Source organism: Gekko japonicus, unplaced genomic scaffold (genome assembly GCF_001447785.1).
Source record: "Gekko japonicus isolate JY-2015 unplaced genomic scaffold, Gekko_japonicus_V1.1 scaffold509, whole genome shotgun sequence".
Classification (NCBI taxonomy): Eukaryota; Metazoa; Chordata; class Lepidosauria; order Squamata; family Gekkonidae; genus Gekko; species Gekko japonicus.
Window position 1 is genome coordinate 531,330 of NW_015168664.1, and position 12,398 is coordinate 543,727.

Here is a 12,398-nt window from a genome sequence, read left to right on the forward strand (position 1 = left end):
CATTATGTATCCTGTGAGATGTGCATTTTTGCCTAAACTCTTTTAACTGTTGACTTTTACTGCACTTGTGCCTTAATTGATTTAACTTGTATTTTCATCACACTTTTGTGCCTGTGTAAGCCGCCCTGAGCCCGCGTGCGGGGAAGGCGGGGTATAAATGAAATAAAATAAAATAAAATAATAAATAAATTGATGATGATGATGATGATGATGATGATGATGATGATGGTTATTTGTGTACCACATCAAGAACTTTTCTCAAAAGATCATCTAGAAGAACTGTGAACTAATAAATAATATCCATTATTATATGAAACACACAGAATCTGAGCTTTTTAGAACACAAGTGTTGCCTGACCTGGGCAGGCTATACAATATGAACAAATAAGAAAGCTATACTTATTAAAAACTCACCATAGTAGTTTCTGCAATAGACCCAAAACTGTTGATAAAAATGTTGCAGCTCACATTCACTGCAGGACCTGCGAAGCAAGTAAAGATTGGTCAGGGATTTCCTGAGCATTCACTGACAAACACAGTTCAACATTACTGTAATAAGTGTGCCTTACTGTGTGCATCACTAAAATGCCTCCAATATGGATTCCTAAAAAATTGGGGCATATATTGGCTACCATGAACCACTGAGGGTTACCAGGATGGAACCAAGAGATATGTACTTCACCTTTACATCCTCCAGTATAACAGGAGATGAAATAACCAGGGCTTTTTTTGTAGAAAGGAAGGAACACATTAGCATAATAGGCCATACCCAATGGCAGAAACTCATTAGCATATTAGGTCACACCCATGACAGCACAGCTCATTAGCCTATTAGGCCATACCCCCATGCCTTCCCTTGGCTTGCCCGGGCACTTCGCAGCTGCCATTCCCAAAAGGGAATGGTTGGTTTGGAGGGTGGAGTCTATGGCTTTGTACCTGTCTGAGGTCCCACGCCTCCTGAAACCTCACCCTCTCCAGGCTCCATCCCTCACATCTCCAGGAATTTCCCACCTGGAGTTGGCAACCCTATCTCCTTCCCAGCCAATCATCAACCTACCTTTATTTCCCCCTCACTCTTCAGCTTTCCACCCCCCACACACCTGCAGCCTCCCCCGTGCTCTGAAGCCCTGACTGCTACGTCACATTGGCTGTCATATGGGGGCCACCTCAGCAGCATATAAGGATACAGAGCCCACCATTTTCTCCAGGGGAACTGATCTCTGCCATCTGGAAAGCAGTTGTAATTCTGAGTGATCTCCAGCCCTCACCTGGAGATTGGACACATTTTACCTCAGAACAGCAAACTGGTTAGAATGTTAGAGGCAAAAGCCAATCAAGTCGCATATGCAAATGACCTCTGTGTTCCAAGGCAAAGGCCAATGAGGCTGCATATGCAAATAACCTCTGTGCTCTGACTGGCTACGGGAGGGAGAGGAACAGCAAACTGTTTAGAATGTTGGAGGCGAGACTCAAGCAATGCAGTCAGTGGATAGGGACAGATTCTGAGTGACACACCAGGGCACCAACCAATTCTGGAGCGTATGGAATGTTCTAGAGAAGTGCCACCACCATTCGGCTTTTATATATAAGGGAGATTATCTTTGATTCACTTTTTTCTAGGTTTCTATTGTCATCCTATGTTGTGGTACAAACATCATTCAAAATTTAAAATAAAAATTTATAAAATCACAGGGAGCCTTTACTGTCTATGCCTTCAGGTGAAGAAATTTTAAATACTAATCTCTAGGAACAAAGTAGCCATACTTTCTGTACTGTGGTGCAGTATCTGTGTATGCACCTGGAAGGAATTGCTGCCTGTCTGACTGATAAAGATACTACAAGATCTTAGAATATAGTTTAACAGAAGAGCTTGTGTGTGCTTGGCTGAGATGCCGTTGTCATTGCTTTCTAGTGTGCAGAGCTCTATGGACTCCAAGGCTTCAGCTGGACATTCAACTAATCAAGCCATTCAGTGCATAGGAATGGTGTGTGCTGCACACTTTTCTCACCCATATTTATTGTCTTTTGGGGACTAAACCTTATTAGACAGCAGGAAGGAGTAAACTGGCCATGGTTCCCTGAAATTATACCACCTGGAGATCTTCTAAACAGAAGTCTAGAAATCACTTTGAACAGGAGTGACAGAAAGCTTAGACTGTCCCTTGTCAAAAAAAATGAGTGACAAATGGCAACCTATCTGGGAGCAGCAGGGGAGGCTTTTAAGTGGAGTGTGAGGATTAGCACCAGAGACCTGAATTTTTAGCAGCGTGCATTGAAGTGATCTGAAAGGCACCATCTGGAGGTTTGCTCCATTTCACCTTTGTCTTAATACCTGTTATTACTTGCAGTTCTACCTTGGAGAGATTACAGGATTAAACACACCAGCAAACCCATTCCAAATATAAACAAGTCTTTGTGAATGGCAATAGCAGACTGTGAAATTCAGTCAGGATAATATATCAATCTATATTCAGGGCTAGGATCTGGCTGACTGAACACAAAGGGGAAAAGGCCGAGGAGAGCTTCATCCAGCTTCAGAGGTCTTGCCACGAAACAGCTGTACCTGGCTGTCTAGACTCACTGAACCTAGGATTCCTTTTATAGAACTGTAAGTCTGGTTCACACATGCATGCCCATAATTGGATTTCTCTACACTTGGCTGCTGCACATTTAGGCCCACTTCATAAGTTCAGCAGTCCTCACATGACCACCTGTGAAAATGCTTGGTGCTTCCTGTAGGTACAGAAGATCTCTGTCCAGGGGCTCAGGTTTTAGGTATGGTTCCTTCAAAAACAGATGCAACACTGGGGGCTTTGTGATCAGATCTTCTTTGCATTTTCAAATAACTAACAGTTTCCATGCATGGTTCCAATTCTACTTTCAAACACTTTCTCTGAATAAAACTGACTTCCCTGCACTGTTCTTCCTCCTGAAAACAAACAGGGGTAGGTTTGTTTGAATATCAGGACTTGGGAATTCCAGGTTCAAATGTCCATTCGGCTGCGAATCTTAGTGGGTGAACTTGGGCCAGTCACTCTCTCTAAACCTAACCTACCTCACAGGGGTGCTGTGAGTATAAATCTATGCTGCCCTCAGTGCCCTGAAGGAAGAGTGGGATAAACATGTATAAAAATGATAGCTAGGTTAAACCTCTTCTCTCCCTTTGTGGCAGGTCCCAGCCAAATTGAGGACCTACAGAGCAGCTACTAATCTTTTAAAAACTCCAGAAAGATCCAGTGGTGAATCCCCCAGAGTAATGTGTAAGAATCTCCCAGGGCCTTAGGTACACTAATTTGGGAGTAAATGCTACAGGAGTAAATTGGTCTTACTTTCAGATAGATACAGTGATCATGCTTCCCCATTTCACCAAATAGTGAAAAGTTCTAGACAGTAGGACCTAGTTTTCATTGGATAAGTGAGATCATGGAAACTTTATGGTATCTTTGTCATTTACTAATATGCCTGCCTTCATTCTGGTTTTATTTTGAAGATCAGTACTTTTTTGAGTAGGGAATCACATTTTCAGTTGTTTTTTTAAAAAAAATGTTCAATTTTTCTTTAATTTTGTTCTCTTGTATGTTCTCTTTTTGGCTAGCCTTTACGCTGTGCCAGTCCTGTCTCACTATGAAAAAATGTGCAATTTAAACATAAGTATTTGCATGTATTAACATATGGTAATGAGTTGTTGCCACTTCTTTGGGATCAGTTGTCAATGTCATTTCAGCTGCAGGCTAGGAAAACCCAAGATTTACTGTATCTGCCATCGTTCTTTAAAAGTGCTTGATGTTCTTTGAATGTGCAAAGAGAACTATTGCTTTTGTCTGGCAGTTCATATGCAGCAAATAAACTTCACCATGGTCTAATGCGTTTACTAAGAATGACTGTATTGGAAGCTATGGCCCCTGGCCACTCCAAGGCTGCATCAGTTATGATAAAGGATGGGTTTTTTTGTCGTTTTGCACAATGCTGGTATAAATTATATGGTATGGATTCTGAGCTTCAGTTTACAGGATCTGTAGTTTAGGTAAAGCCATAGATCTATGAGCGAACCAGTAAATTTAAGCCTGTGTTATCGACATTAGTTTGCACATACACATTTTTGCACAGCCTGATGAGAAGCATAGCTCTCTCTCATGTAATTTAAGGATCTGATCCAACTATCCATGACCGTACGTAGAAACAATCTCATCTATGACCCAGATGCAGCCCCCTCCCCCAGTAAAGAAATGAAATTGCACCACCACAAAGAAACTGCACCACCATGGCTACTGTGCAGGTAACAACTGTTCAACAGCCAATGTAAAGTAATGGATGGACAGGTAAACAGATGAGTTGTTTGGCTCACAGGTTGGGGTTGCTGTCAAACAAGATATGTTTGGCAATTGAACATGTTTGCTGCAAAATTCGCAGCATCTTGAATTTTTACCAGCCTCATCAACTACAGTTCCCCGGATTCCCATGACTATGAAACTAATTATAAAAACAGTATAAATTTGTAGTGTAGGTAGGCAAAAGGGCTGTTTTCAAAGTAGTTTAAAAGCACTACATGGAAATTTCATGTATATAACTATTGGGGTTTCCTAAAACCTCCCCCCCCCCCAAGCACAATACTTTAAACAGCTTCATGGCAGAAAAGAAATTGTCAGGCAAAGTTTTTCCCATCATGGAGCTTGTGTCAGGAGAAAAATAGCAGCCCTAAAACGTAGCTTGATTATGCTCTTATTAGTATGATCCATGAGTGTATGGGAAAATGTGGCATAATGCACATCTGTTAATTTTTACTACAAGAATCAGTGGGATTAATAAGCATTCAAGATGATCCCCAGCAAAATACCATCTTATCGTCTGGCTCTTTTAGTAAAACAACAGAAAAGCCATCATTCTACAATCTTTCATTTTCCCCTATGTTATTGTATTCGCGGCAGTCGTATTAGCTGCACTCAATTGGTATTCCTTAATGGTATCCTGCACTTTTTAACTTACAGTCCCAAACCTGTGTGTCTGCAAAAAATAATGAACCAGCATTTGCCCTTAAAAAACCCAACAACCTTGGTTCTTCACACTATTTCGGATCCTAGCCATTGTCTGCTAGTTCTCCTGCTAAATTTTTCCTTGTCTAAAAATAGGTTTTACATCCAGGTCTTCTCTATATTGGTAAAAATTACCGTTCTGCGGGCATACAAGTGGCAATGGGGAGAAGGGGACGTGACGGATGAATCAGATATTCATTTTATGCAAACAATGGGTTGGATCCAGACTAAATTTTCCACTAATAGAAGGCACTTCTGTCTGCAGAACAGAACTTTCCTGCCTCCCTCTCCCTGATCTCTTTGACATGCTGCTCCTGGGGGACAGAGGACCCCGAGGAATGGCATGATGGGCAGACCAGGTGTCTGCAGACAGAAGACGGATTTGGCAGAGATTATACTTCCCCTTCCATTTAGTCAGGACCGAACCCAATGAAATTAATCAGAGTTGCATCTCTTCACATGCACTGGCTCTCCTTGTAGATTGTTGGTGGTCCTGGAGTGTCTCCATGGCAGACTTGCAGATATCGATAAAACTGCAGGGTGGGAGTCAATCCAAGGGCCATTCTATTTACTTTAATTTCTTGCTGCATAAGAATGCACACCTCTGTGACACAAGTGCAGTGGGCCATGGGCACGCCAGCACCATTAAGACACAAATAGCTCTTAACAGAATGAAGAAAGAACCAGTATGGTATAATAGATTTTGGGAATAGGTAGGGGAGACACTTGAGTTCAAACTTCACCAGGCTTGAAGTATGTGCAGTGATTTTAGGCAACTCATATAAGCTGGCCATATTCCTTAGCTGGCTAGGTTTTGACCTGGAATCAGGACACGCCACCCAGCATCCATATGGCCCATTAATGACCCAGCTTTCATTCCTAGCACAGGGGAGCTGCTAGTTGCCCCATACTTATAGATGCTGATAATCTACATGTGCTACATGTGTACTAAAGTACTCCATGTAGGATTTCTAAGTAGCCTAGAGAAAATTGTCCTGTCCCTTGGACAGTTACTTAATAAGATGGTATTTACTGTGCCATGTGATGCCATGAAAAGCTTCAGCTACCCACTTCCACACCTTAAACATTTATGAAACTGACAAGAGCTTTTTCTTCATCTCAGTAGGCCATCCTAGCTACAGGTACGTTTTCCAGTATGGAAAATAACAACTCATCTGGGATGTTTCAGGTTGGGAAAATGACATAGGGAAGTCCCCTCTCTCTGCACACTACCTTTTCTATCCAAATTGCTCCCCAAATGCCCGAGAATCTAAGCTTCAACCCAGAACTCTCAACATATGTATGCCTGACGTGACTCAGGACAAAGCCAGGGATGGACCTGGGAAGAGTGTATTGTGTAGTTGGGACCGCTAGCCAGATGAAGAGTTGCTGTGAGCTCCAAAGCTTGCACAATGTTTTGTGTCATTTTGGTTAGCCCTAATAAAAACTATTACGTTTCTTTTTCTGGATTTTGTACCGACCAGTAGAGCTGCATACAACTTTTATCCTCAGAACAGAGTCTAAGCAAATCTTGGCACGAGCAAAGGGTCACATAAAAATATGTTTACTACAGTACTTCTCTAACTTTTTGGTGAAAGTGAACAGCAGGAGAGGCAACGCAACTGCAAGATAACTCTACAATTACCATGCTTGATTTGTATAATTAGGAAGAAATTGGCATAACATGCAAATTAGGCCACCCGGATTTGGAGAACTTGACTACAACAAGCCTAATTTATCTAATTCTGATGAAAAACTTGTTGCAAGGATAAAATACCACCCTGAACGCTTTAGGAGAGTACAAATATGATATGATAATGTTGCCATGTGCTCTTTTTATATAAATATTGGCTTACATGAGAGTACAGGAAGAAAATGGCGGACATTGCATGGCTTTTCTGGAAATGTCTCCCTTCACCTCTTGCTTTTCATTTTTACTAACAGAAACAAAGGAAGAAGCTAACCCTGTCCTGTGCAGCCGTAGTATTATTTTTTACCTTTAGATCAGAACTATTAAAATGCCTGTGTGACTTATTGCTGGTTCATTTAAATGACGTGCAGAGAGCCACAACCCTGAGCTTTGCAAAGCTGCTGCTGTGACTTTCATATAAATTGGATACTGATTTATGTGTGACAGACTAAGCCAGCAAACTGCCCCCCACAGGGGGAGGTGCAGTTCATTGAAATAAATCTGAAATTAAATTATCTTGAATAAAATTACAATACAACTGCCTTCAGCAGAAGGGTAATGTATATATTTCATTAAATATTAAAGTTTAATTTCTTTTGTGTATACGTGCATGCTGTGATAGGAAGAAGTTCCTGGGGCACATTTCGTTTAACCCTCTGTTGCTCTGTCTCCCAGTATCTCAGTCCTCCTCTTTAGCTGGCCTTCTGGAAGAATTTGTAACATCACAGCTGTAGTTTATGCAAGCTGGAGACCAAGCTTTGGTCTGGGAGATGTAAGTTTAAATCCTAGCTGAAGAACTACTTACTCAGTAAGCAGCCTCGGGCAAAGCATGGTCTATCATTATCAGTCCCCTATCCATTAAATCATCTGTCTGAGTAAAAATATGTATATATTTAAAAAATCACACACAAAATATTCTGTAGTGTGGCTCCTACCATTTCTGTCAGATAATGTTCTTCTTGATGATTTACTTTTAACAATATCGTACGTAGAGATCCAGAGTGGTATAGTGTTGCAGTGCAATTCTTTGCAGAGTTACTCTAATCTGCATTCATTGAAATCAATGGACTTAGACTGGTCTAACTCTGCAGAGGATTGCACTGTTGGACTGGTATCGAAAGACCTAAGTTTGAATCCCTGCTTGTGCCATGGAAGCTTGCTAGGTGGCCTTGGGCCAGTCACAGTTTCTCAGCCTAACTTAACTCGCAGGGTCATTGTGAGGATAAAATGGAGGAGAAGAGAATGATGTAAGCCACTTTGGGTCCCCCTTGCAGAGAAAGGTGGGGTATAAATATATAACCATTACATGCTTACACAGGCATAGATATGCTTTCTTGGTAGCTTTCTCTCAGTAATGGAAATCTTTTCTGCTGGATGTTATTTTTATATAATTGGTATAAAAATAGTTGCAGTTAACGTAGTGATTCATAATCTTGATAGCCCTTTGCCTCACAATGAACTTGCATGGCCAGCCACTGTTATGTCAGCTTTGCAGGGGGTGGGAAAGAGGTTTGTTCCAGGCACAAATCCCGGGCATCCTCCAGATCAATTCATCACTTTCTTTTAGCTGCCTCTTCATATCAGCTAAGGAGCCCAAACAGCCCTGCTTGACCCACGCTTATCAGACTTGGGAGCTAAGCAGCATTGGCCATGGTCAGTGTTTGGATGAGAGATCACCAAAGGAAGACTGGGGTTGATAGGCAAAGGAAGGCACCGGTAAACCACTTCTGCTGATCTCATACCCAGAATGACCTATTGATGGGGTTGGCATGAGCTGGCTCTTTTTCATCATCTTCTTTTTCATCATCTCAAGTAGTATGAATGGCTTCAGCCAGACATGTATCTTTTTCAGTTACCACATTATTTTGGAACCGCCTTCAGATCTGTACATCAGATTTCTTCCAGATAACATATTGGTGACAATGATTATTGGTCTTTGAATTTAAAAATGGCAATCGGTTAATGAAACATAGATTTTGGATGTTGTTGTTGTAGGTGAAATTATAAAGATGTTATATGGTAAGGCTGTGGGCTTAGTGTTTGCATTATTAACAATAGCGTTCTTTTTCATTGTTTTGTTTAGGTATGATATCCTAACTGCTAATTGCCCTGGACTTTGCTGAGAGAAGGAGATAGAAATATGTTAAAGAAGAAGAAGAAGAAGATATTGAATTTATAGCCCTTCACTACCCGAAGGAGTCTCAGGGTGCGTTCAGACGGGGCATTTACAATGGTATAGGTGCCGGTTGGAGTTGGTGTACTTACTGGCGTTCACACGGCGAACATCTGCCTTCCGTCCCTAACCGTTGCAAAGAGCTTTAAACCATTGTATTCTGCCACTAGGTCCCCAAGTGGTGGTATCCTGAGTGCAACGGTTGTAATCACTTTACCCCCAGTCTGATCGCTCTCCACCATTGTAGAGCCACTTCCGTTCGGAAGCCCAAAGCTTCCGATTTTCACCCGCCATTTTTTTTTTAGGTCGGCGATATGCGCTTGGCTAAAGCTTCGCCCTGGCATTTGTTTAAAAAGAAAAGAAAAGGTCCTTAGTTTAACGTTTTAGAGGAGTCCGGGACCTCAGGGAGGCCAGTTTGCTCTTTAAACTTTAAAGGTAAGTCTTCTCTTCAAGGCATGCTTTTCTGGACGGGGTGTTTTGTGCATGCGCAAAGATCGCCATTCTGTGGATGGCTGCCTATGCGCATGCGCAAACTAAGTAAAAAAACCCCACCGACGCCCGCTGTGTGTGAACGGGCATACAGCAATGGACTCCACAGACAGGAGGTAAGTGTGATCGCGTTTCAGCTGGCATAAACTGCAACGGTTCCAACTGGCACAGTTTATGCCGGCTGAAACGCCCCGTCTGAACGCACCCTCAGAGTGGTTTACAACCCCTTTCCCTCCCCCTCCCCACAACAGACACCCTGTGAAGTAGGTGGAGCTAAGAGAGCTCTCTCAAAAACTTCCCTTGAGAGAACAGCTTGGAATAAACTTATGACTGACCCAAGGTCACACCAGCAGCTGCATGTGGAGGAGTGGAAAATCAAACCCAGATCTCCCAGATCAGAGTACACACTCTTAACCGCTACACCAAACTGGCTTAATCAAATTAAAGAGGGAAAGGCTGCTCACTAGGAGGCACATGGAGCCGCTTAAATGCCTTACGGATATGGCTTGTAACTGCATGAGGAAGTGGTTGCTTGTAGCTTCCAAATGCACAGTTAAGCCCAGTATTTGCTAACATTCACTTATAGTTACTCAGAATAGGGAACCTGGGATAGCCAAAGGATAGTAACAGTGGGCATAACTAATGACTGGAAACTGCCAATGATGACCAGTTCCTCATGGTTCCAAGTGCTGCATAGTAAGCTTTTAAGCAGCTGCTGTTTATTTCCTGTTTACGTGAGTTCACCCAACCTAATTACACCTCTGAAGCAGACTCCCAAATCCAATTTCATTGAAGTATATTGGCTTTCTTGAAGTTTACCTTGGAAAATTTCCAAAGCCTGCGCATCCATAGCTTTTGGGGGAAGGGAGGGGTCTGCTTATGTAAGCAGGTTTAAAGTGCAATCCTATACTCAGTTATACCTTCTAAATCCACTGAAGCCTACAGGTTTCTAGAAAGAAGTAACTCTAGTCAGGATTGCACTATTAATCTGGTTGGTTGGGGATTAAGTTTCTGTTGTAATTCCAGCTAGTGAATTGGATTTTTAATTCAATTTTAATAGGATATATATTTATTATGTTACTTGCTCTGTGTCTCTGAGAAGGGTGAATTAACAATTTCAGCTGAACAAATAGTCCTCTGAGTGTTTGCAACTGGTCTTCATGAGCAGTTGAAGTAGTTAATAACTTCTTGGAATTCTGTGTTTAGCATAGTTGATTAGTTGTTCCTCAGAGCATTGAGGACCACACATTATAGATTTACTCCACAAGTACTCAGTTTATTGATCTGTATTGTCATTAGTTCCCAAGGAACTGTTATTGATTTTGAAAGCGATGCTCAGAAACGGAAGAATGTGCTGAAGTTGTGAGGCAAAAATCTCTCATTGGCCCTGTCTGTGTTGTTGAAAGACTATAGCCCTGTTCACAAATTACAGTGAACAAATGTACAGTGTACTTGTGATTTTTTAAAAATAAGAGTGTTGTGTAATTCTCAGGTTCTATTCAATGCATGCACAGCTCAATGTATGATCGAAATCGGGTATGCACTGACTCTTTCTTATAAACAGATCTATGCCCGTACATGTAGGATGTGCATGCATTCACTGTAACTTGTAAACAGGGCTACCCACATTGGTTCATATTTTTAAAGCCCATTTATGGTAGTACAAAGAAGGCATAAGATGCCACTGCTCTCTATTTAGTAACATCTCTTATCTGTGGAAAAAAGTCTAGATGGTGCTTGCTGTCAGCGAAGATGGCCTGTGTCAAGATGATGGCATGCATGTGCCACTGCAGGCTATAGGTCACCATAAAGTAAAGGTAAAGGTTCCCTTGCTCGAAAGCCAGTCGAATCCGACTCTAGGGTTGCGGTGCTCATCTCTATTTCAAAGCCGAAGAGCCAGCGCTGTCCAAAGACGTTTCCGTGGTCATGTGGCCGGCATGACTAAACACCAAGGTGCACGGAATGCTGTTACCTTCCCACCGAAGTGATACCTATTTATCTACTTGCAATTTCTTGCTTTCAAACTGCTAGGTTGGCAGGAGCTGGAACTAGAGATGGGAGCTCACTCCGTCATGCGGCACACTCAGGTCTTGAACTGCTGAACTACCGACCTTCCACAGCCTGCAGTTCAGTGTCTTAACCACTTGAGCCACCGCAGCTCCTATAGGTCACCATAAGCTACTTTAAATGTGGGTTTAAATGTGTCAAATGCCAAATCAGGCCTGCGTAAGGCCTCTGGTAGATTTGACACTGTGTGAATTAGCTATGCCAGCATGAACAAGCCTGAATGGTCATGAGAACCAGCCCTTATTGCACTGGTCAACATGAGTTACCGCATTCCTGACAAACATGGTCTTGCTATACAAGCTTACACCTGGCAAGAGTGCCACTGACTTGCAGAAACAAATTCCTGAATGGCTGTGGCCTTTGCTCAGTTTATGAAAAGATAGTCTGAAAAAAACAAGGAGGAAGCAAATTTTGAACAAAAGGCTGTGTTCCATCTCTTTAGAAAAACAGTGAGGCAGTGAGGTGTACTGGCTAGTGTGTCAGACAAAGCCTGAGAAGACCTGCATTCAAATCCCCACTTGGCTATGAAGCTCAGTTGAATGACTTTGGGCCAACCACTCTCTCTCAGCCTAACCCACCTCACAAGCAGTGTTCCCTCTAAGCTGAGTTAGTGTGAGCTAGCTCACAGTTTTTTAGCCTCTGGCTCACACATTTTTGCCTTCGCTCAGGAAGGAGGGCTCCAGAGCAAACTAATTTATGCAGTAGCCAAATGACTCACTCATAACTTTAATGCTAGTAGCTCTCAAAGTAGAACTTTTGCTCATAAGACTCCACAGCTTAGAGGGAGCATTGCTCATAATGACCTTGTGAGCAATGTTCCCTCTAAGCTGTGGAGTCCTGTGAGCAAAAAGTCTACTTTGTGAGCTCCTGGCATCAAAGTTGTGAGCAAGCGATTTGGCTAATGCATAAATTAGTTTGCTCTGGAGCCCTCCTTCCTGAGCGAAGGCAA

At 42.3% G+C, this 12,398-nt stretch overlaps 1 protein-coding gene across 1 annotated transcript in view; it reads right to left on the reverse strand.

Annotated features, from left to right (window-relative positions):
• GLRA1 (glycine receptor alpha 1) overlaps positions 1 to 12,398 on the reverse strand; it is a 114,324-nt gene that overhangs the window by 58,655 nt on the left and 43,271 nt on the right. Inside the window, exon 3 of the mRNA XM_015415290.1 lies at positions 415 to 482. Within this exon, the coding sequence (XP_015270776.1) occupies positions 415 to 482 (68 nt within the window). The remainder of the gene's footprint in view (positions 1 to 414; positions 483 to 12,398) is intronic.